Genomic DNA, 26,229 nt, shown 5'->3' with positions numbered 1-26,229 from the left:
TGTCTCTGTTCACACTGTGCCCCGTTCACACTGTGTCCCTGTTCACACTGTGTCTCTGTTCACACTGTGTCTCTGTTCACACTGTGTCCCCGTTCACACTGTGTCCCCGTTCACACTGTGTCCCCGTTCACACTGTGTCTCTGTTCACACTGTGTCCCCGTTCACACTGTGTCCCCGTTCACACTGTGTCCCCATTCACACTGTGTCTCTGTTCACACTGTGCCCCGTTCACACTGTGTCCCTGTTCACACTGTGTCTCTGTTCACACTGTGTCCCCATTCACACTGTGTCCCTGTTCACACTGTGTCTCTGTTCACACTGTGTCTCTGTTCACACTGTGCCCCGTTCACACTGTGTCCCTGTTCACACTGTGTCTCTGTTCACACTGTGTCCCTGTTCACACTGTGTCCCTGTTCACACTGTGTCTCTGTTCACACTGTGTCTCTGTTCACACTGTGTCTCTGTTCACACTGTGCCCCGTTCACACCGTGTCCCCGTTCACACTGTGTCTCTGTTCACACTGTGTCTCTGTTCACACTGTGTCCCTGTTCACACTGTGCCCCTGTTCACACTGTGTCCCTGTTCACACTGTGTCCCCGTTCACACTGTGTCCCCGTTCACACTGTGTCTCTGTTCACACTGTGTCCCCGTTCACACTGTGCCCCTGTTCACACTGTGTCCCTGTTCACACTGTGTCTCTGTTCACACTGTGCCCCTGTTCACACTGTGTCTCTGTTCACACTGTGTCCCCGTTCACACTGTGTCCCCGTTCACACTGTGTCCCCGTTCACACCGTGTCCCCATTCACACTGTGTCTCTGTTCACACCGTGTCCCCATTCACACTGTGTCCCCATTCACACTGTGTCTCTGTTCACACTGTGTCACTGTTCACACTGTGTCCCCGTTCACACTGTGTCCCCGTTCACACTGTGTCTCTGTTCACACTGTGTCCCCATTCACACTGTGTCTCTGTTCACACTGTGTCTCTGTTCACACTGTGTCCCCGTTCACACTGTGTCCCTGTTCACACTGTGCCCCGTTCACACTGTGTCCCTGTTCACACTGTGTCTCTGTTCACACTGTGTCCCCATTCACACTGTTTCCCTGTTCACACTGTGTCCCTGTTCACACTGTGTCTCTGTTCACACTGTGTCTCTGTTCACACTGTGTCCCTGTTCACACTGTGTCCCCGTTCACACTGTGTCCCTGTTCACACTGTGTCTCTGTTCACACTGTGTCTCTGTTCACACTGTGTCCCCGTTCACACTGTGTCCCTGTTCACACTGTGTCTCTGTTCACACTGTGTCTCTGTTCACACTGTGTCTCTGTTCACACTGTGTCCCCGTTCACACTGTGTCCCTGTTCACACTGTGTCCCCGTTCACACTGTGTCTCTGTTCGCACTGTGTCCCTGTTCGCACTGTGTCTCTGTTCACACTGTGTCCCTGTTCCCACTGTGTCCCTGTTCCCACTGTGTCCCTGTTCACACTGTGTCCCTGTTCACACTGTGTCTCTGTTCACACTGTGTCCCCGTTCACACTGTGTCCCCGTTCACACTGTGTCCCCGTTCACACTGTGTCCCCGTTCACACTGTGTCCCTGTTCACACTGTGCCCCTGTTCACACTGTGTCTCTGTTCACACTGTGTCCCTGTTCACACTGTGTCCCTGTTCACACTGTGTCCCCGTTCGCACTGTGTCCCTGTTCACACTGTGTCCCCGTTCACACTGTGTCTCTGTTCACACTGTGTCTCTGTTCACACTGTGTCCCCGTTCACACTGTGTCCCCATTCACACTGTGTCCCTGTTCACACTGTGTCCCTGTTCACACTGTGTCTCTCTTCACACTGTGCCCCCGTTCACACTGTGTCTGTGTTCACACTATGTCTCTGTTCACACTGTGTCCCCGTTCACACTGTGTCTCTGTTCACACTGTGTCCCCATTCACACTGTGTCCCCGTTCAGACTGTCCCCGTTCACACTGTGTCTCTGTTCACACTGTGCCCTTGTTCACACTGTGTCTCTGTTCACACTGTATCTCCGTTCACACTGTGTCCCCGTTCACACTGTGTCTCTGTTCACACTGTGTCTCTGTTCACACTGTGTCCCCGTTCACACTGTGTCTCTGTTCACACTATGTCTCTGTTCACACTGTGTCCCTGTTCACACTGTGTCCCCGTTCACACTGTGTCCCCGTTCACACTGTGTCCCTGTTCACACTGTGTCTCTGTTCACACTGTGTCCCTGTTCACACTGTGTCCCTGTTCACACTGTGTCTCTGTTCACACTATGTCTCTGTTCACACTGTGTCCCTGTTCACACTGTGTCCCCGTTCACACTGTGTCTCTGTTCACACTATGTCTCTGTTAACACTGTGTCTCTGTTCACACTGTGTCCCTGTTCACACTGTGTCCTCACTCACACTGTGTCTCTGTTCACACTGTGTCTCTGTTCACACTATGTCTCTGTTAACACTGTGTCTCTGTTCACACTGTGTCCCTGTTCACACTGTGTCCTCACTCACACTGTGTCCCCGTTCACACTGTGTCTCTGTTCACACTATGTCTCTGTTAACACTGTGTCCCTGTTCACACTGTGTCCCTGTTCACACTGTGTCCTCACTCACTCTGTGTCTCTGTTCACACTGTGTCTCTGTTCACACTGTGTCCCCGTTCACACTGTGTCCCCGTTCACACTGTGTCCCCGTTCACACTGTGTCCCCGTTCGCACTGGGTCCCTGTTCGCACTGTGTCCCTGTTCGCACTGTGTCTCTGTTCACACTGTGTCCCTGTTCCCACTGTGTCCCTGTTCACACTGTGTCCCTGTTCACACTGTGTCTCTGTTCACACTGTGTCCCCGTTCACACTGTGTCCCCGTTCACACTGTGTCCCTGTTCACACTGTGTCCCTGTTCGCACTGTGCCCCTGTTCACACTGTGTCTCTGTTCACACTGTGTCCCAGTTCACACTGTGTCCCTGTTCACACTGTGTCCCTGTTCACACTGTGTCCCCGTACACACTGTGCCCCCGTTCACACTGTGTCTCTGTTCACACTGTGTCCCCGTTCACACTGTGTCCCTGTTCACACTGTGTCCCTGTTCACACTGTGTCCCAGTTCACACTGTGTCCCTGTTCACACTGTGTCCCTGTTCACACTGTGTCCCCATTCACACTGTGTCCCCGTTCACACTGTGTCCCCGTTCACACTGTGTCCCTGTTCACACTGTGTCTCTGTTCACACTGTGTCTCTGTTCACACTGTGTCCCTGTTCACACTGTGTCTCTGTTCACACTGTGTCCCCATTCACACTGTGTCCCCGTTCACACTGTGCCTCTGTTCACACTGTGTCCCCGTTCACACTGTGTCCCCATTCACACTGTGTCCCCGTTCACACTGTGTCCCCGTTCACACTGTGTCCCCATTCACACTGTGTCCCCATTCACACTGTGTCCCCATTCACACTGTGTCCCTGTTCACACTGTGTCCCTGTTCACACTGTGCCCCTGTTCACACTGTGTCTCTGTTCACACTGTGTCCCCATTCACACTGTGTCCCCGTTCACACTGTGCCTCTGTTCACACTGTGTCCCCGTTCACACTGTGTCCCCATTCACACTGTGTCCCCGTTCACACTGTGTCCCCGTTCACACTGTGTCCCCATTCACACTGTGTCCCCATTCACACTGTGTCCCCATTCACACTGTGTCCCCATTCACACTGTGTCCCTGTTCACACTGTGTCCCCATTCACACTGTGTCCCCGTTCACACTGTGCCCCTGTTCACACTGTGCCCCTGTTCACACTGTGTCTCTGTTCACACTGTGTCTCTGTTCACACTGTGCCCCGTTCACACTGTGTCCCTGTTCACACTGTGTCTCTGTTCACACTGTGTCCCCGTTCACACTGTGTCCCCGTTCACACTGTGTCCCCGTTCACACTGTGTCCCTGTTCACACTGTGTCCCTGTTCACACTGTGTCCCCATTCACACTGTGTCCCCATTCACACTGTGTCCCCATTCACACTGTGTCTCTGTTCACACTGTGCCCCTGTTCACACTGTGCCCCTGTTCACACTGTGTCCCTGTTCACACTGTGTCTCTGTTCGCACTGTGCCCCTGTTCACACTGTGTCCCCATTCACACTGTGTCCCCATTCACACTGTGTCCCCATTCACACTGTGTCCCCATTCACACTGTGTCCCCATTCACACTGTGTCCCCATTCACACTGTGTCCCCGTTCACACTGTGTCCCCGTTCACACTGTGTCTCTGTTCACACTGTGTCCCTGTTTACACTGTGCCCCTGTTCACACTGTGTCCCTGTTCACACTGTGCCCCTGTTCACACTGTGTCCCCGTTCACACTGTGTCCCTGTTCACACTGTGTCTCTGTTCACACTGTGTCCCTGTTCGCACTGTGTCCCTGTTCACACTGTGCCCCTGTTCACACTGTGTCTCTGTTCACACTGTGTCCCCGTTCACACTGTGTCCCCTTTCACACTGTGTCCCCGTTCACACTGTGTCCCTGTTCACACTGTGTCCCTGTTCGCACTGTGCCCCTGTTCACACTGTGTCTCTGTTCACACTGTGTCCCTGTTCACACTGTGTCCCTGTTCACACTGTGTCCCTGTTCACACTGTGTCCCCGTTCACACTGTGTCTCTGTTCACACTGTGTCCCCGTACACACTGTGCCCCCGTTCACACTGTGTCTCTGTTCACACTGTGTCTCTGTTCACACTGTGTCCCCGTACACACTGTGTCCCCGTTCACACTGTGTCTCTGTTCACACTGTGTCCCAGTTCACACTGTGTCCCTGTTCACACTGTGTCCCTGTTCACACTGTGTCCCCATTCACACTGTGTCCCCGTTCACACTGTGTCCCCATTCACACTGTGTCCCCGTTCACACTGTGTCCCCGTTCGCACTGTGTCCCTGTTCACACTGTGTCCCCATTCACACTGTGTCCCTGTTCACACTGTGTCCCTGTTCACACTGTGTCTCTCTTCACACTGTGCCCCCGTTCACACTGTGTCTGTGTTCACACTATGTCTCTGTTCACACTGTGTCCCCGTTCACACTGTGTCTCTGTTCACACTGTGTCCCCATTCACACTGTGTCCCCGTTCACACTGTGTCTCTGTTCACAATGTGTCCCCATTCACACTGTGTCTCTGTTCACCCTGTGTCCCTGTTCACACTGTGTCCCCGTTGACACTGTGTCCCCATTCACACTGTGTCCCCATTCACACTGTGTCTCTGTTCACACTGTGTCTCTGTTCACAATGTGTCCCTGTTCACACTGTGTCCCCATTCACACTGTGTCCCCATTCACACTGTGTCTCTGTTCACCCTGTGTCCCTGTTCACACTGTGTCCCCGTTGACACTGTGTCCCCATTCACACTGTGTCCCCATTCACACTGTGTCTCTGTTCACACTGTGTCTCTGTTCACAATGTGTCCCTGTTCACACTGTGTCCCTGTTCACACTGTGTCCCCATTCACACTGTGTCCCCGTTCACACTGTGTCTCTGTTCACAATGTGTCCCCATTCACACTGTGTCTCTGTTCACCCTGTGTCCCCGTTCACACTGTGTCCCCATTCACACTGTGTCCCCATTCACACTGTGTGCAGTTCTGTTTGGCACATCGGAAGGACGTGATTGCACTGGAGGGGGTGCAGAGGAGATTCACCAGGATGCTGCTTGGGATGGAGCATTTAAGTCACGAAGAGAGGTTGGATAGGCTTAGGTTGTTTTTGTTGGAGCAGAGAAGACTGAGGGGTGACCTGATCAAGGCGTACAAGATTATGAGAGACATGGACAGGGTGGATAAGGAACAGCTATACCCCTTAGTTGAAGGGTCAGTCACGAGGGGACAAAGATTCAAGGTGAGGGGCGGAGGTTTAGGAGGGAATGTGAGGAAAAACGTTTACCCAGAGGGTGGTGATGGTCTGGAATGCGCTCCCTGGGAGGGTGGTGGAGGCGGGGATGCCTCACATCCTTTAAAACGTATCTGGATGAGCACTTGGCACATCATAACATTCAGGGCTATGGGCCGAGTGCTGGCAGATGGGATTAGGTGGGAGTTCAGATGTTTCTTGTGTGTCAGTGCAGACTCGATGGGCTGAAGGGCCTCTTCTGCGCTATATGATTGTATGATTTTCAGTTTACACTGTGTCCCTGTTCACACTGTAGAGTTATATAGTACTATGCTATACCTCACATATCAAAAGTTACTAACTTGCACGAACAGCGCTAAGCAAAGCCAGGTGGTGAGCTGTTTCAGACCTTAAACTGCTGGGTGAATGTGAAACGGAGTCTGCTGTGGCCCTGGCTGCTCACAATCCTACCCCAACCCAGCACAGTACCCCAACCCCCCCCTCAACAGCACAGCCATCACTCCCCAACATCCCCTCCCAACCCCCCCCTCAACAGCACAGCCATTACTCCCCAACATCCCCTCCCAACACCCCCCCAACAGCACAGACATCACTCCCCAACATCCCCTCCCAACACCCCCCCAACTGCACAGCCATCACTCCCCAACATCCCCTCCCAACACCCCCCCCAACTGCACAGACATCACTCCCCAACATCCCCTCCCAACACCCCCCCAACTGCACAGACATCACTCCCCAACATCCCCCCCAACTGCACAGACATCACTCGCCAACATCCCCCAAACTGCACAGCCATCACTCCCCAACATCCCCCCCCCAACACCCCCCAACTGCACAGCCATCACTCGCCAACATCCCCTCCCAACACCCCCCAAACTGCACAGACATCACTCATCTAACATGTCCACTCAGACCCACCTCATCATTCCCTGCCCACTGCTTCGACCCAGCGCTCCCCCACTTTTGCAGACATTCAGATCCTTCACCCCCATCTCAGCCCGCCAATCCATCATTCTCCCCTCCTGACCAATCACCCCAGCCCCCTCCTGGTCACTCTAACCTTCTACTCTGGCTCTCCTGAGCTTTAATATCTCTTCCCCAATCCTGCCTGACCCAGACCAGGAATGGGCTAGAGTTCATACACAGATCAGACGCAAACTCTCACAGGAACACTGAATTTATCTCCTTCAGGAATGAATGTTGGCTTCAGGCAAACACAGAAGATTGGAAAATGCCCTTTCAGTCACCACTTCAGCACATTCCCGCCATCCCCCCACACCCTGGTCACACTCTCCTACCTTGTTTGAGGCCATCTCGCTGACTGAGCGGTAGGTCTGGATTGTCTCCAGCTGGTCCAGACACCAGTCCAGTTCTTCCAGGGTTTCCTTCGCCAGCTGCTGGTAAGTTTCATCTAGAAACACAGTGGTACATGAACGGTTAAAACTGGCAATCCCTCAGAGTCAGACAGTCCAGAGCCAGCGACAATGCCCTTACAGACAGACACACTCACACACATTGACACACACACACACATACACTGACACACACACACTCTCAGACTCACACACACACACACACTGACACACACTCTTAGACTCACACACACACACACTGACACACACTCTCAGACTCACACACACACTGACACACACACACTGACACACACACACTGACACACACACTCTCACACACTGACACACACACGCGCGCACACACACACCCCACCCACCCACACGCACATACACACTCAAGCGCGCCCACACACACACATGCGCCCGCCCACACACACACACACATACACCCACACACACATGTGCCCGCCCACACACACATGTGCACACGCGCATACACACAACCCACCCACACATACACACGCGCGCGCCCACACATACACACACACTCACCCACCCACATACATACGCGCGCACACACACCCACCCAGACACACACACTCACCCACCCACATACACACGTGCGCACACACACACACCCACCCAGACAGACAGACACACACAATCCCTCCCACACGTGTCTTTACTCTCCCTCACACATTCCGGGGGGTGATCTTATTGGCTCAACACACCAGTCGATTGGTGTGATGAGCCAGTAAGATTGCAAGAGAGGTGGAAGAGTGTGTTCGCCCTGGTTTCTTGCCTCTCGTGATAACACCGGCCCTGAATTGCTGCCCTAATCAGCCTCCTGCCCGCTTTGCTGAGCAACTTAAACTCTACCTCCCTCGCTCGAGCTCTCAGTTATTGTGTGCTAAGGGTTGCCAAAGATTCACCATTTAAATTCTCACGCCGAACAAACATCTGGGCATCCAATGTTTCCATGTTCTTTGTGTTAGGGAAAAGCAATTCACTGTGGTGAGTTCCCTGTGTTTGAGAATTTGTTCCTCTCACTGAGTTTCCCATTGACTTTCCTCTATCCGATTTGGCTCATCTCTTCACTTGGAGCCCGGACAAATTCAAATTGGACTTTTCCTTGATTTGAGCTCCCAATTTTGGTTATGGACAGAGGAGGTTTAATTTCAATCCTGATTTCTCCTCTCCACCTGTCCGTAAACAGAAAGGCGTTTCTTGATTTCCCCCTTCACAAGTGGCGGCATATTTTCCCCAATCCCTCAGTTTTGGAGCGATCCAATCCTCGAGCTGATATCAGCCTCTGACTTGTGCCCTCTCTGCACGCTGTCCTCAGCATCTCAATGAGGGTCATCAAACTCAGATCGAGTCTTCACAATCTTGTGTGTAATGGCCTCACCCTTAGAAAGGCAGGCAGCCTCTGGAGCATCTGGCTGTTCTGTTGTGGGATAAGAACTCCCCAAGCGCTAACTGTGAAGAAGTTAGACATGCTGCAGTCACAATTTGCTGCCTGCAGCACTGCAAGGTGCCTCCACGTCTATCATGAGGAAGGGTTATCCAGACTCGAAACGTTGGCTCTATTCTCTCTCCACAGATGCTGTCAGACCTGCTGAGATTTTCCAGCATTTTCTGTTTTTGTTTCAGATTCCAGCATCCACAGAAATTTGCTTTAATATTAATACCATCTATCAATGTTTCTTGTCTGAATGTCTGAGTTCTGATCTAACTCCAGACTGTGATATCTTTCCAGAGGCCATCACTCATACAAGGCTGACGTTCAGGCTTTATCCTCACACTGAGCCCCCAGCGTGAGATTATTCTCTAGGGCACTGTGATTTTTCACACTCGGCCCTGGATGCGAACCTGCGAGTCAGATCAGCTTTGTGTGCACAGAGAGAGTTTCAGCAACACCATTGCCTGATCACTGACAAACACTCATGACCCAACCTCCATCTGGAGCTTTACAAGTTCCTGTTCAGCATCGCCTTGGCACCTGTGGCCCAGAAAATGCTGATGCTTTATTCAGGCATTACTTAGTAACTTAATTGATAATAAAGCGCAAACATCAGATGCAATGGAGCTTCACTCTGATCCCACTTGAAGCCTCCATATTATCATTCCAGCATTTTAAGTAAGCTTGGCAGACTGATGGCACTGTCACCATAGGCTAGCCATGTTAACTGCCCTTCTGAGCTAACACAGGGATTCTGTCAAGCCATGCTAGACAGAGCTTCAGGTCCAGAACGTTATCCTCCCATTTAACTGTCCAGGCACCAGACACACAGTTGTGATCTCACTTAGTGGTGACAGTCAAGCAGACATTTCAGCAATCAGCAAGTGCTACATTGGTCCATAGCTCTGCATCATACAGATGGAGAACGGGAACTTCTATTAGGGATGATGTTTAACTGTACACGTGGTCACAATGTGATGCTCCGGGCAGACGGAATAGACTTCAGTGCAGCAGAAAACTAAACCAAACTGCAAAATCTACACTGCTGAAGCTACAGGATATGGTCCTGTGTTCCAATGATCTGAGGCCAGAGACCATAGACCACAGACCCGAGACCACAGACCCGAGGCCACAGACCCGAGACCAGAGACCCGAGGCCAGATACCCGAGGCCACAGACCCGAGACCAGAGACCCGAGGCCACAGACCCGAGGCCAGATACCCGAGGCCAGAGACCCGAGACCCGAGACCCGAGGCCAGAGACCTGAGGCCAGAGACCCGAGGCCACAGACCCGAGGCCAGAGACCTGAGGCCAGAGACCCGAGGCCAATGACCTGAGGTCACAGACCTGAGGCCAGAGACCCGAGGCCACAGACCCGAGGCCAGAGACCCGAGGCCAGAGACCCGAGACCAGAGACCCGAGGCCAGAGACCCGAGGCCAGAGACCCGAGACCAGAGACCCGAGGCCACAGACCCGAGGCCAGAGACCCGAGGCCAGAGACCCGAGGCCACAGACCCGAGGCCACAGACCCGAGGCCAGAGACCCGAGGCCAGAGACCCGAGGCCAGAGACCCGAGACCAGAGACCCGAGGCCACAAACCCGAGGCCAGAGACCCGAGGCCGGAGACCCAAGGCCAGAGACCCGAGGCTACGATGGACAGTGAGTGATGATGGAGGGGATTGGAACACCAGATACACATATATGACCTTGGAGCATGGGTAAAATAGAGCAGCCATTCACTGGATGGCAACTTCAGATAAGCAAAAGATATTTGCAGATGTGTATACACAGTGTGTGAACACTCATGCCACCATTCTGCTCTCTGCCACAATGTCTGGGTGCTTCTTGAACAGAGGTGGAGGCAGCTTGCTGACTGCTACGCCCTATTGTCTGTGATGGCAGGTATCCTCTGGAGGGCTGCAGCTGGAGGCTGCGGCTCGCTTTGTGTCTCCTGCTGTGGGGCAGGTGCACCCTTGCAATAATGCACTTTCAGAGTCTTCAGTAGTAAACAGCAGAGGATTTATTTACAGGGAGCTATAAGAGCAGCAGCATGTCTGCAGCTAGTTCTGGAGAGAACTCCTTCCCCTGGGGTGATTCCCCACTCTGAGTTCCAATTGGCTAGGTTGGCCGTGTGACCCTTACTCTGCTGTGTTGCCCCGAAAAGGACAATCACCTCAAGTCTACTGGCCTGAGCAGTTAGAGTTTCTGGGGTCACCGTCAGAGAAGATTCGGGGTGGTTGGACAGACCAGGAGAGTCCTGGGTGGGCTGGCCCAGTGAGTCCGCCTTATGACCCTCCTCCCTGTGGGTATCCAAGGGCTCCTGCCTGACTCCTTAAAGGAAAGGGGTTCCTCAGAGGAGATCAAGGTGCTCTGTCCCCCTCTCTTATAGCCACTAAAGGAGCCCACTCATGGCTAAAGCGATGATTTGTAGGACCGCAAGCATAACGAGCACTAACTACGGACCTCGATGTGCTGCTATGTTTGTGCCACAACATCAGCTGAATGTGGACCGATTCTTCCATCCTCTGCTTTAAGCTGCTGGGAGCCTCTGACAAGCCCTGCCCACTGTACCCCTTCCTGTCTATGGAGCTCCAACATCTCTCTGTGGGCCAATTTGTCATTGGACTTGGACTCAGCAGGAACCTGACTCAGGCAGTGGAGTGTCGGTGACCCTGGCGGTCACTGCCTCCGCCTGCTGTGGACCAAACTCTGTGCTGAGCTCACCAGATAGTGCCTGGACCTGTTTTAGAACTGGCTCCCACTGCCCTGGCGGAGGGTGCGGGCAAATGCAGTGACAGCTCTACATTCAGAGGCACTTCAGGTGTCCTGGGGGGGGGGGGGGGGGCTGGAGCTGATCTGCTGGCTGGCGGTATGTCTCCTCCGCTGATCTGCTGGCTGGCGATATGTCTCCTCCGCTGATCTGCTGGCTGGCGATATGTCTCCTCCGCTGATCTGCTGGCTGGCGGTATGTCTCCTCCTTTTCCTGATAATTGGTGACTGGTTGGATAGTCACCTCATTAAAGAGCACTAATAGTTTTGATGGTGGGCAAAGATGAGTGGATGGGGCCTCACTGGCTTGGTGGGAAATGCTATCTTGCCTCAGTGCAGGAACAGTCTTGGTCCTCGCCAGCCATCGCTACCACAAGCTGTTTAAATGGGCTGAGTGGCCAGAGTGCCGTCATCCCCCTCCCTCCTGTCTGCAATCTCTCCCTGGGATGATCACCCCAGGGGGAGGAGTTCTCTTAGGTAAGATGCATTCCAGAACTAGCTACAGACATGCTGCTGCTCTTATAGATCCTTGTAAATAAATCCTCTGCTGTTCACTACTGAAGACTCTGAAAGTGCTTTGATAAAGGGTCATCTGGACTCGAAACATCAGCTCTTTTCTCTCCTTACAGATGCTGCCAGACCTGCTGAGATTTTCCAGTGTTTTCTCTTTTGGGATATCCCCCTGCTGTTGTGGATGATCTTTTCTTGCAGAAAGCCAGACTGTGAGCAGGACAGGTGCCAAAGCAGATGATAAGCATGCCTGTCTGCTGTGTGTGCTGAGTGGATCTACACAAGGGCTAAGGACATGACTTGTGCAAGATGTGATCAGAGATGAAGCTTTAAATGCGTGTGAGAGAATTAGTGATGATGTCCTTTGTGCTGGAAGTATGTGCGATTCCTGCAAATGCTTGATGGCCTTGTAAGAATGAATTGCGTTGGGGGAGAAGGTTGACTTACCCTGGGGGAGAAGATCAGATCATTCATCTTCTTCCTGCACTAGAGACTGGCCCTTTTTGGAAGTCCACAGGCACTGGCTGCACGAGGGGCCTCCTCCCAAGCCTTGATAATGAGATTACTGGATCTCCAGCTCCAATCATGGGCACTGTCTGGAGGAGTGTTGCCAGTGCTTTTGCTGAACTTGGACACACAGCTGGTCTTGTCTCGGGGGCATCACTCACTACAAAAAGGACTGCAGGGATTGAATGTGTGTGTGGGTGCGGGAAACAAGTCAATGAAGTAGCGGCGAGATGGATGAATCCCAGCCCACCCTGTCACAAGGCCGCAATACCACACAGTGCACGTTCATTAATGAGGTGAAAAGCGATGGCCCAGTCACGACAGTCAGTGTGATCCATGCTACCTTTCCCATCTATCACTGCAGTGTCGGGAGTGGAAAATTCCACCAATGTTTCCAATATCCGTGGTTCCCAGTGGGAAATACAACATAGGCACTCGCTTTCACATCGGGCCAATTGGCCAGTGCACAGTATCTTCCCACTTGGGTGAGAGAGAGGGGGGAGACAAAGAGAGAGGGGGAGGGGCCATAGTGGGTACAGTACAGGGAGAGGGGAAAGGAGAGGTTAGGGGAAGTGGAAATGGGAGGGAGAGTGGGAAGGAGTGTGAGGGAATGAAGAGGGTGAGAAGGAGGAGGGCTGGAATGGAGGGATGGGAGGGGCAGAGAAGGAGGGGAGCAGGGAAGGCAGCTGGGAAGGAAAGGGCTGAATGAGGAATGGAATGGAAAGGAGCAGAGGGAGCAGGACCAGGGTGGAGGGTTCAGAGGATGGGTTATTCATTGTGTATTGATGAGATCAGCCACACCATGTTGAATGGCGGAGCAGGCTGAAGGCCTACTCCTGCTCCTAGGCCACAACTTTCTGGCCATTCACACCGGCGGGAACATCCGGTCTTGCCAATGGCACACCCCCGCTGCAGGTTTCGTGGTGCCAAGGGATGCAATCAACAGGAAGACCAGATGATCCCACAGCTGGCCAACGATAGGCCACTGTGGGTTGCTCAGAAAGATCTCACCTCTGGCCAATAGTGGGCCACTGCGGTTGCTCAGAAAATACTGTGCCCCTTGTTCTCATTTCCTCAAGCATTCTCGCATAACCAGAAAACTGTTCAGTGCTAAATAAAACAAAACTAAAAGCTTGAGAAAATGACAAAGCAAGACAAAGCACCTTGCACAGCTGATCCACTCCGAGCATATCTCTCCAACAGAGAGCACAAGCTCCTTTCAGACAATCCCACACGAGCAGCAACTTTCACACATTCGGCAGCAAGGATTTCACTGAGCGCCCCAGATACAAATCCACTTTCCTCTGACACAGCTACAGGAGACAGACACAGCTCAATGATCGCCTCTTCACTATAGAGATCTGACGAAGGAGCAGTGCTCCGAAAGCTTATGGTATTTGCTACCAAATAAACCTGTTGGACTTTAACCTGGTGTTGTGAGACTTCTTACTGTGTTTGATGAGGGACAGTGTAGAGGGAGCTTTACTCTGTATCTAACCCTGTGCTGTACCTGTCCTGGGAGTGTTTGATGGGGACAGTGTAGAGGGAGCTTTACTCTGTATCTAACCCTGTGCTGTACCTGTCCTGGGAGTGTTTGATGGGGACAGTGTAGAGGGAGCTTTACTCTGTATCTAACCCTGTGCTGTACCTGTCCTGGGAGTGTTTGATGGGGAGAGTGTAGAGGGAGCTTTACTCTGTATCTAACCCTGTGCTGTACCTGTCCTGGGAGTGTTTGATGGGGACAGTGTAGAGGGAGCTTTACTCTGTATCTAACCCTGTGCTGCACCTGACCTGGGAGTGTTTGATGGGGACAGTGTAGAGGGAGCTTTACTCTGTATCTAACACCGTGCAGTACCTGTCCTAGGAATGTTTGATGGGGGACAGTGCAGAGGGAGCTTTACTCTGTATCTAACACCGTGCAGTACCTGTCCTGGGAGTGTTTGATGGGGACAGTGTAGAGGGAGCTTTACTCTGTATCTAACACTGTGCAGTACCTGTCCTGGGAATGTTTGATGGGGGACAGTGTAGAGGGAGCTTTACTCTGTATTTAACCCCGTGTGGTACCCATGCAGTGAAATCGTGGGAGACTGTATTTACTGCATGTCGTGGAGCTTCTCTGCAGCGGTTTTGAACCGAATGCTGTGATCACACAAACTGCTGCGGCTGCAAAGGACAAAACCTCCTGCTGCCATTTCAGAGCGGCTCTGTAAAAAAGGTTTGTTTACCTGACAGGGTGCACAGAGCAGGTTGTGGTCCTACTGGTGACCTCCTGTGGAGGAAACAAGAAAAACAAGTTAATGTAACTGGAGGCACTGAGAGACATGATACACACAGACAGGATGCAGACAGGACACGTGTTGACAGGAGGTATTCAGGAACAAAGATAGATGTAAACAGAATTCAACTGGTATAGTCGCAGACTACACCGACAGACAGACGCATGTGGTGCATTGACAGGATACAGACAGACAGAAATTAACAACCAAGATTCACAGGCAGCATCCAGACAGGTCACACACACACACAAAACAGATATGCGAGGAATTGTGCACAGCGAAAGACATGTATACACACGCACACACACACACACGCACACACAGACATGCACGCACACGCACAGACACACACGCACAGACACACACAGACACCCACAGACACACACACGCACAGACACACATGCAGACACACACACAGACGCATGCAGACACACACATGCACAGACACACACGCACACACACAGGCACACATAGAGACACATGCACAGAGACACGCGCACAGAGGCGCACGCACAGAGACATGCGCACAGAGGCACACGCACAGAGGCACACGCACAGAGGCGCACGCACAGAGACATGCGCACAGAGGCACACGCACAGAGGCACACGCACAGAGGCACGTGCACAGAGGCACGTGCACAGAGGCCATGCATGCACAGACACACGCACAAAAACACACGTTGTACACACAGAATAAACTGTAATCTGTATTCTTTCCATTCTTTGAACGGATATTGGATTATATTTATTATTGATGCCTACTGCTTATTAAATCCAGAGCGCTTGAGTATCTACAGTATACATTCTTACAGGCACTTTATCAACAATGTCTGTCGGCTGAGGCAGGCTGTTCAGAAGCTCTGATATTTGTGTTTGAAGATTTTCGGCCCTTTGGCTCTCACCTCTCAACCACTCCCCATCAAACACTCCCAGGACAGGTACAGCACGGGGTTAGATACAGAGTAAAGCTCCTTCTACACTGTCCCCCATCAAACACTCCCAGGACAGGGACAGCACGGGGTTAGATACAGAGTAAAGCTCCCTCTACACTGTCCCCATCAAACACTCCCGGGACAGGGACAGCATGGGGTTAGATACAGAGTAAAGCTCCTTCTACACTGTCCCCATCAAACACTCCCACGGCAGGGACAGCACGGGGTTAGATACAGAGTAAAGCTCCCTCTACACTGTCCCCCCATCAAACACTCCCAGGACAGGTACAGCACAGGGTTAGATACAGAGTAAAGCTCCCTCTACACTGTCCCCATCAAACACTCCCAGGACAGGGACAGCAAGGAGTTAGATACAGAGTAAATCTCCCTCTACACTGTCCCCATCAAACACTCTCAGGACAAGTGCAGCACGGGGTTAAATATAGAGTAAAGCTCCCTCTACACTGTCCCCATCAAACACTCCCAGGACAGGTACAGCACGGGGTTAGATACAGAGTAAAGCTCCCTCTACACTGTCCCCATCAAACACTCCCAGGACAGGTACAGCATGGGGTTAGATACAGAGTAAAGCTCCCTCTACACTGTCCCCATCAAACACTCTAAGAAGTTTAACACCAGGTTAAAGTCCAACAGGTTTATTTGGTAGCAAAAGCCACACAAGCTTTCGAAGCTCTAAGCCCCTTCTTCAGGTGAGTGGGAATTCTGTTCACAAACAGAGCTTATAAAGACTCAGACTCAATTTACATGAATAATGGTTGGAATGCGAATACTTACAACTAATCAAGTCTTTAAGAAACAAAACAATGGGAGTGGAGAGAGCATCAAGACAGGCTAAAAAGATGTGTATTGTCTCCAGACAAGACAGCCAGTGAAACTCTGCAGGTCCACGCAACTGTGGGAGTTACAAATAGTGTGACATGAACCCAATATCCCGGTTGAGGCCATCTTCGTGTGTGCGGAACTTGGCTATCAGTTTCTGCTCAGCGACTCTGCGCTGTCGTGTGTCGCGAAGGCCGCCTTGGAGAACGCTTACCCGAATATCAGAGGCCGAATGCCCGTGACCGCACTCCCAGGACAGGTACAGCACGGGGTTAGATACAGAGTAAAGCTCCCTCTACACTGTCCCCATCAAACCTCTTCCCCTTCATGGCTCCTTTGACCTTTCATGTCAAACTATAATTCTTAAAGACTTCCCCTTTATCGTCTCCTTTGCAGTTTATGCCCCTCTGCTCTTCCCCACGGCCCCTCATACTGTTGTCCATGACAACTCTTACCCCTTCCATGCCCATTCTCCCACTTTGCACCATGCCATAATCACTGAGCCAGAGAATAAAAGCAGCATAGAGCTGCTGAAAGAGCAAAACTATCCACTCACAAATTCTCCTGTGAAAAAACTGCTGTTCCTGCAACTCTCTATTAATCATTGGAACGCATGTCTAATGTGGCTTGTGAACTCAGCAGTGGGGTTCTCACTTGACAATTAAAGTGAATTGTTGGCTTTGCTTGATTGACATCTTTAAATGGTTATAAAATGTTAAATCTGTGATCTCTTTAGTCAATGTCTCAATGTTTTTCTAGGCAAGATAAGCGGTGTGAAGTGTCTGAAGCCTCTGTTATTGATAGTTTAACAGTCTGTCTGATTGATTCTTTTAAAGTGTTGTCGGAACAGCAACTGTTTCTTTCAACAGATGATTTGTGAATGGGTGATTTTTAAATCCCTCTCAGCAGATCGACATTTGCTATTGTAATTATAAAGCTCATTGGTTATTTACACAATGCAAGCTGGGTGAATGGGCATGGAATGGGAATGAACTGACATGAATGATGAGCCATGGGGTGAAGCATGAGTTGACATTGAGTTGACATGCAAGTGGCATGGCAGGTATGGAAGAATTGTGGGATTGTGGGCAAGAACTTTTGAAGTTACCTTTGAAAAAGTTTCTGAATCCGGACTCTGGTTCCAAACTCCTGAAGGACAATGAACTATGAGCCATGGAGAAGCTGGTATACTCCACAAAGATGCCTACCTCCACAATAGAGCTGACCAGGTTGAGAGTGCAGGGAGCAGACTCACTTCGCCCACCTTATTCCACACTAGTGAAAATTGGGAGCATCAGGAATGGGAATAGGGATCCTGGAATCACACACTGCCCGCTATTTAAATGGCTCCAGAGTCTTTCCAACTCTGGGCCTCAATGTTGCAGCACTTCTCACTGCCACTGGCACCAGTTAGTGCAGGCTAACACCGCTCTTGGGAGGACATTAGCAAGTAATACGCCTCAGCACCAAGGGGAACAGAGTGAGACGTTAAAGCCTGTTCAACATTTCGCAAGGTTTCACTCACCCCAGGCAACTAATCCTAAATCTCAGACTAAGAGAACTCACTGGAAATCCACTGGTTTTCCCCCTCTGTGGATCTGGGATTGTCCAGTAGGAGATAAACTAGGATCTTTGCAGTGATATACTGGAGTTCACTGGGAAGGAATTGGCTGGGATTCTCCAGTAGGAGATCTGCTAATCCTCCAAGGTAACAGGTGTGCTCATTGTTTCTTCAGAGCTGCTGCCAATGTTCCACCAAGGTTCTATCCGGGGATTGAGGTAATCCCGTGGAGATTGTGAGCACGTGTGTGTGTTTGGGGCACAGGGACCACGAGTCACCAAGTTCACTTTCCAGTTGTTAACTCAGCTTCATCAGTAACAACTGGCACCTTCCTGAACAAGCTGAGGGTGCCCAGGAAAGAGAAGGCAGGGAGATGGCTTGATGGGGAATCTTAAAAATGATGAAGCGGTTCAGTAGAATGAATGTGGAGAATCTGTTTCCACTTGCAAGAACAAAATGGGCACAAATATTTGATAATCATGATAAAGATCAAATAAAGAATTTCGGAGGAATTTCTTTAAAGAAATAAATAATAAAATTTCATTTATACAACATTACACAGATGTTCCAAAGTGCTTTTTAACCAAGCAGTTCTGGCAATTGTCCCTTTAGGGGCAACACAGCAGAGTAAGGGGTACTTGTTTTGGGTGACCAATTGGGACGCAAGAGTGTGTAATCACTCCAGGGGGTGGAGCTCTCTTAGACAAGAGACATGTAGGGACCTAGGTGGAGCCATGCAGCTGCTGAATAATTCTTATGAATAAATCCTTTTTGTTTTTACTAATGGAGTCTCTAAAAGTGCATCATTACAGCAGTGAAATGCTGAAATGTCAGTCACAGAGTGATACAAATGTGGAACTAGTTGTCACAGGAAGTGGTTGAAGGAAACATTTTTGCATTGAAGGGGCAGCTTCGTGAATACATGAGGCAGGTGGGATATAAGAAAAATGTGGAAGAGGAAATTATTGTGTGAGAAACGTGTGGGGTGTATAAACATCGGCATCGACCAACTGGACTGAATAGCCAGTTGTATTCCACAGAATCAGCGGGACTCCATGTCAGCGATTCCCAACCTTTTATCTGTCACGCCACACCCTTTATACCGTAACAAATTTTAGCACATCTCCAATACTCTACATCTGAGCTGCACTCAAGCAAAGCCTTTTAACTCTAAAACCTCATCGAGGTACATCAATGCACAATTTAACGCTATTTTCATTGGCTTAAGATGTTTTCAATGGAAACATTATCATTTGCATGTGAAATACAATATTTTAATTGAAAATGTAGACAATTTAGAAGTGTTTTCCATCAAAGGTGAAATAATCAGACTGCGGCCAGTCCTCTGTCACCAATCACCCTTTTATTTACAGTGATCTCTGAGTGCCGTTCAATGTCTACAGAGTGCAGATCAGTCCGGGTCTATCAACTGCCGGCCTGAGTGTAGCCAGCTGGTTTTAAACCCTGCCACCCCCTACTCCTCCCCTACTGGGCGAGTCTCCACTCATCCAATACTGGAGCTCACATTCACTGAGGCCCACGGGGAGATCTGTTGACGCCCCGTGGTCATCATAACAAAAGGTTTCAATTGTTTTCAGTCTTTTTTTAAGTTTGCATTTCTCTATGTGAAGTTTCACAAATGGAGGAAATACTGGGAGCAGCATCTTACCAATAAGAGTAATGTGACACCTGAGTCTGCCTCTGTGAACAGTCCCTTCATCCAAGCAGCATCTTACAACCCAGATTTGCACAATGTTCTCCGCTTTCGAGGTTGGGTATCGAAGAGTGGGCCTTTCCACCAGGGACGAGGAGAATCCCTCTGCTATTTGGAAATGCCCACTACTTGCAATTAGCTGATCTGGGGTCGGAGATCAGAAACTCTCCAAATTGGACAGAGCCCTCATGTTACTCGGACATGTTCTGGAGAACCCTAGTCCTGAGGCCTGTACCAGAACCCTTTCCACCCAAAGCCTGCACTGTTAAGTGGGCTAACCTTCCGTCAGAGAAATATTCAAGGACAGATGAGGAACTCTGAGGATTTAAAACTATTCTTCATGCATAAATACAAAATGTTCTCATCTGAAACTCCAACCCAGTCTAAGTAAACAAAGCTGTTAATACTCTTGCGAAATAATTTGAGGAAAAAATGTACTTAAACCAATGTAACTCTGATTAAAAACAAGATCAGCCAATGCTGCAGATTATCAACAGGACAAGCATTATCAGTGAATGGAGAAACAGGAGAGGCAAATGTTTCAGGGTGCTATTATGTTTGAGGTCTGATATAGAGACTAACAAAAGACCATGAGGTAAGTGGAAGTGAACTGACTGGAACTGTTTATTAATATGTCTGCTCTCTTGCACAATCAGCACAAGACTGGCAAGGCAAGCTCCACGCAGGACGGAGCTCGAATCCCGGGTCACCTGACCCGTTCTTTTAAGGGGGCATGTCCCAACATACATAACACCAACCTTTCATCAGAATTGGACTCTATTAAACATTAAAAGTGCTAAATGAATGATCAAACCAGGGAAAAGTAGGATACAGGGGGCAGAACAATTAATGGGAACTAACATATCGGAAGGAAACCTTGCCAAAAGGACAATGCTCCAATTGTCCAGGAATTTAACAGACAAAGGTGGCTGCTCCCTGGGTGTCCGGAGCAGCCCTCTGGCTGTGCATAGAGAGAGAAATCTCCAACCCAAACATCAAGCCACATCTGCTTCACTCCCAGTGGCTCAGGTTTAGCCAGATGTCATTTGCCTACCATCCCGAAGAGGAACTCATGATTACATCTTTGAAGTTGCAAAACACCAATGAGCTGGAAATAATGCGACTAATCAGAAAGCCTGCCGTTGTTTCCCGTTGCGTTCACAAGTAGTTTCGTGTGTATGGAGCTCAGAGAGCCCATGTCTGGGTCGCCCTGGCTTACCTGACCAACGGGTGCTGTTGGTGGCCTGGGCCATTTCGCCCCACCAGGTCCTGCTAATAAATTTGGGAAGTCACATTTGGAATTGATGCGTCCGGTTCCTGCCGTTTCCCTTCACCGTGGTTCTGATACCCGTGCAGTGCTTTTACTGCAAATGTGTGAACTTCAGGTCAGATTGACACATCCTGCCAGAAAGATGACAGTGTGGGACCCCGATTGAGTTACTAATTTCCTGCACCTTCTTGGAATTTGTGCAGAATTCGGTTATTCCAATCCTGCCCAGGTTTCCCCAATCATATATCTTTGTTCTTTTCCCTGGAAAGTTGGGGCTCTTTGTTAATTTAGTTCTGCTCTGGAGTTAGAATCATAGAATCCCTGCAGTGCAGAAGGAGTCATGATGTGGAGATGCCGGCGTTGGACTGGGGGAAGCACAGTAAGAAGTCTCACAACACCAGGTTAAAGTCCAACAGGTTTATTTGGTAGCAAATACCATAAGCATACCATAAGGAAAGCTTATGGTATTTGCTACCAAATAAACCTGTTGGACTTTAACCTGGTGTTGTGAGACTTCTTACTGTGTTTACCCCAGTCCAACGCCGGCATCTCCACATCATGACTACCATCGACATCGCAAACTGCCGGCTCCAAGTGGAGAGGATCTCTAAGAAGATCGCACATATCGACACAGACATCAAGTTTCTACAGGAAAGCTTATGGTATTTGCTACCAAATAAACCTGTTGGACTTTAACCTGGTGTTGTGAGACTTCTTACTGTGCAGAAGGAGGACTTTTGGCCCACCGAGCCTGCACCAATAACACTCTCACCCAGGTCCTATCCCTGTAACCCCAAATATTTACCCTGCTAATCCCCCTGACGCTAAGGGCAGAATTTTATGAGATTTTTTTCTAACTGTCCAACTAGGGTGAAAACGGGAGAGTTGCTGATCCGTTTTTCAGGCAAATTCTCACTCCCAATTTTATACACAATCTTTGAAAATTTGGGCTAGACTGTTTCTAACCACGAGAGGCAGGAGGCGGGGCTTAATTCACCAGACAGCCGGCAGCTCAGATCGGAGCCACAAGCTGCGCATGAGCTGGAAAACCGGGAAAAAAAGGGAGGACGGAGGGCTCGTGCCCGTGCCGGGGCCTTCCAGCCAGGAGACTGCAGCTGTGGCTCCACCTTCTGACACCCCTCTTACTGACGCTGGGGCATTTCGGGGCAGTGGGATAAAGAGGGTGTCATAGATATGTCCCTGACACCTGGAGGCCAGCCAGGGCTCTCAAGGTCAGCACTAAGACCCGGGGTCAGCTCTCTGAGCCGGGTCCTTGCTGAGAGTCCGAGGTTGGACCCCGTGAGCAACAAAAGCACCCCCCCCTCCCCGCACACACGCAGGCCCACTGACCCAAAACACAACATGGCCATCACGAAACAACCCCCTCTGAGCAGCACCGAGCAGTCTGAACGCAGAGGCTACCTCCTTCCTCACCCTCACTGATCAGGCACCAGAATCCGATACTTATAGAGGAGGTGTTTTCCTGAACGATCCGGCTGCAGTGAGTGAGGTGGTTAAGGCAGGTGAGCTGGGACGCTTGGGAGTGAAGCTCACTAATCACACTGTGATGAATGTCAAAAATGCAAATTGATGTTTTGTCCGTTTTGGACGGGCTCTCAATCGCGTCAGTTATTTTTGGGTAAAATGGGAATGGGTGTGAAAACGGGCACCACTCCCGCGAGTCGCATCACGCCCGATCTTCAACATTTTCCTGCCGCAAAACAGGCGCAATGAGGTTGTAAAATTCCGCCTAAGGAGCAATTTAGCAGTTTTACCAAACTTGTTTCTAAGTTGCGTCCCTGCTTCGCGCAGCCTATCGCTGGTATTTTACTTTCTATAAATTAGAAACTTGGAATTGCTTTCTTTCTCCTCCCAGCTCTGTAAAAACAGTGACAGTAGATGTCAGGAACACAGAAATCCCACTAACTGCAGCTGCTTCTCAGGTAAGGCAGAGCTGCCCAAACGTGGGCTTCCTGAGTCCCATACGTGAGCAGGTAGATCAGAGACTGGGCTGAACAGAACTCACAGCCACATCTCCCAGTGCTGGCAAGGAGAGAGGAGAGAGAGGAGAGAGGGAGGAGAAAGAGAGAGAGGAGAGAGAGGAGAGAGGGAGAGAGAGAGAGAGAGGAGAGAGGGAGAGAGGGAGGAGAGGGAGAGAGAGAGGAGAGAGAGGGAGAGAGGGAGGAGAAAGAGAGAGAGGAGAGAGGGAGGAGAGAGAGGAAGGGAGGAGAGAGAGAGAGAGAAGAGAGGGAGAGAGGGAGGAGAAAGAAAGAGAGAGGAGGGAGAGGGAGAGGAGAGAGAGAAGAGAGGGAGAGAGGAGAGAGAGAGAGGGAGGAGAGAGAGGGAGAGAGGGAGAGGGAGAGGGAGAGAGAGAGAGAGGAGGGAGAGAGAGAGAGAGATAGGAGAGAGAGAGAGGGAGGAGAGGGCGAGAGAGGAGAGGGAAAGAGAGGGAGGAGAGAGAGGAGAGGGAGGAGAGCGAGGGAGAAGAGAGAGGGAAAGAGAGGAGAGGGAGAGAGGAGAAAGAGAGGGAGGAGAGAGAGGGAGGAGAGAGAGAAGAAGGAGGGGAGAGACAGAGAGAGAGAGTGGGAGGAAAGAGAGAGAGAGACAGGAGAGGGAGTGAGAGGAGAGAAAGAGGGAGGAGAGAGAGAGAGAGAGGGAGGGAGGAAAGAGAGAGAGAGAGGAGAGAGAGAGAGGAGAAAGAGAGAGAGGAGAGAGAGCGACCCAGAGACTCAGAAATTGGTGCCTCAAACATAACATGCCCTTTCTAAAGTCGGGTCTTGGCGTCTGCCCCGAGCCACAGCCTCCGGACCTGGCACTCTCACAGCAGGCTGCGCTGTGGCACACTGGCATGGTTCTCACGGCACACCCGTTCAAAACCACTGCTCTATATAACCTGTGCAAAACAGAGGTAAGAGGCAGGACACATGACTACACCTGTGATTGGGAAGTGAGATGTTCTCAATGAATCACTAAATTATTAGTGACTAAGGAGCGGTGTTGTGACTGGTCTGTGACTGGTTCACACCTTGTGCTGCGATTTGCTGAATCCAGCAGCTGTCTGGTACTCACTTATTAGGGGGTCCTTGAGTGTTGGCCAGGACAGTGAAGTTGTTTCTCACACTGCGCAAACTTGCCAGGATCTGTGGGGAAGACAGAAAGAGAGAAAGGAATGGACAAATGGCATGGACAGCACAGGGTTAAATACAGAGTAAAGCTCCCTCTATGCAGTCCCCCATCAAACACTCCCAGGACAGGTACAGCACGAGGTTAGATACAGAGTAAAGCTTCCTCTACACTGTCCCCATCAAACACTCCCAGGACAGGTACAGCACAGGGTTAAATACAGAGTAAAGCTCCCTCTATACAGTCCCCCATCAAACACTCCCAGGACAGGTACAGCATGGGGTTAGATACAGAATAAAGTTCCGTCTACACTGTCCCCATCAAACACTCCCAGGACAGGTACAGCACGGGATTAGATACAGAGTAAAGCTCCCTGTACACTGTTCCAGTGCGGTTTTGATACAGGAAAGGTCCTTCTGCAGTGCCCCAACAAACAAACCCAGGGCAGGTATGCCACAGGTCAGATACCGAGTAAAGTTTCTTTTATACATTCTCAATAATGTGTCACCACTCCCAAATTCAAAAAAGCACCCTGACATAATCACTGGGGCATTTCCCAATTGCAAAATTAATATCATAGTCAAAACAGGGAACTTCACATCCTAATATGAGAACATACGTGCCGGGATTTTAAGACTTTGGTCAGGCGAGGGTCGTAAAATCCCACCCGAGGCCAATGGAGAATTCCGTTCTGCGAGTCTCACCCACCCAATTCCAGGGAGGGGCAAGGTGGTAAAATTCCCGCCATGGAGTTTAATTTAGACAAATGCGAGGTGACGCATTTTCGTAGATTGAATCGGGGCAGGACTTACTCAGTCAATGGTAGGGCATTGGGGAGAGTTACAGAACAAAGAGATCTAGGGGTACAGGTTCATAGCTCCTTGAAAGTGGAGTCACAGGTGGACAGAGTGGTGAAGAAGTCATTCTGCATGCTTGGTTTCATTGGACAGAACATTAAATACAGAAGTTGGAATATCTTGTTGAAGTTGTACAAGACATTGGTAAGGCCACAGTTGGAATACTGTTCAGTTCTGGTCACCCTATTATAGAAAGGATATTACTAAACTAGAAAGAGTGCAAAAGAGATTTACTAGGATGCTACTGAGACTTGACGGTTTGAGTTATAAGGAGAGGCTGAAAAGACTGGGACTTTTTTCTCTGGAGCGTAGAAGGCTGAGGGGAGATCTTATAGAGGTCTATAAAATAATGAGGGGCACAGATCAGCTAGATAGTCAATATTCTTTACCCAAATGTAGGGGAGTCTAAAACTAGAGGGCATAGTTTTAAGGTGAGAGGGGAGAGATACAAAAGTGTCCAGAGGGACAATTGTTTCACACAGAGAGTGGTGAGTGTCTGGGACAAGCTGCCAGAGGTAGTAGTAGAGGCGGGTACAATTTTGTCTTTTAAAAAGTATTTAGACAGTTACGTGGGTAAGATGACTATAGAGGGATATGGGCCAAACGTGGGCAATTCAGACAAGCTTAGTAGTAAAAACTGGGCAGCATGGACAAGTTGGGCCGAACGGCCTGTTTCCATGATGTAAACCTCCATGGCTCTATAAGTGGTTCGGATCTGGAATGCACTGCCTGAGAGTGCGGTGGGCGCATGTTCAATAACTACAATAAAGAGGGAATTGGAGCATTATGAAGAATATGCAGGGCTATGATGAGAAGATGTGGAGAGTGACACCAAGTGCCTTCTGTGGAGAGCTGGCATGGACACAACGGGTCAAATGGCCTCCTTCTGTGCTGTAACAATTATCTGATAATGGCCGGAATTCTCCGGTCTCGCACACCTGGCTGTAAGCGAGAATGGAGAATTTGGCACTCAGACAGTCCCAACTGTGGGTGAGGTCGGAGAGGTCCGGCCAATGTCATTAAGCTTAGCTTAGCTTAGACAAGGAACAACTAAAGTTGGAAATATTGAACTGAAGAAGGGCTAATTTCATTGAGAAGGTGGGTTGGAATCAAAGATTAGCACATAGAATACTAAAGAGCAATAGGAGGCCTTCAAATCGGAG

The 26,229-nt window shown here is 50.2% G+C and overlaps 1 protein-coding gene across 1 annotated transcript in view; it reads right to left on the bottom strand.

The window, feature by feature from the left end:
• The window catches only part of pde4a (phosphodiesterase 4A, cAMP-specific), a 355,838-nt gene that overhangs the window by 84,663 nt on the left and 244,946 nt on the right, over window positions 1–26,229 (bottom strand). Inside the window, exons 4-6 of the mRNA XM_078234948.1 lie at window positions 24,156–24,226; window positions 14,719–14,762; window positions 7,192–7,304 (exon numbers count right to left, since the gene is read on the bottom strand). Coding sequence (XP_078091074.1) covers window positions 7,192–7,304; window positions 14,719–14,762; window positions 24,156–24,226 — 228 coding nt within the window. The remainder of the gene's footprint in view (window positions 1–7,191; window positions 7,305–14,718; window positions 14,763–24,155; window positions 24,227–26,229) is intronic.

The sequence above is a fragment of the Mustelus asterias genome, chromosome 19 (assembly GCF_964213995.1).
Source record: "Mustelus asterias chromosome 19, sMusAst1.hap1.1, whole genome shotgun sequence".
Lineage (NCBI taxonomy): Eukaryota > Metazoa > Chordata > Chondrichthyes > Carcharhiniformes > Triakidae > Mustelus > Mustelus asterias.
Note: the sequence above shows the minus strand (reverse complement) of the source record. Positions and strands in the feature narration are given on the sequence as shown.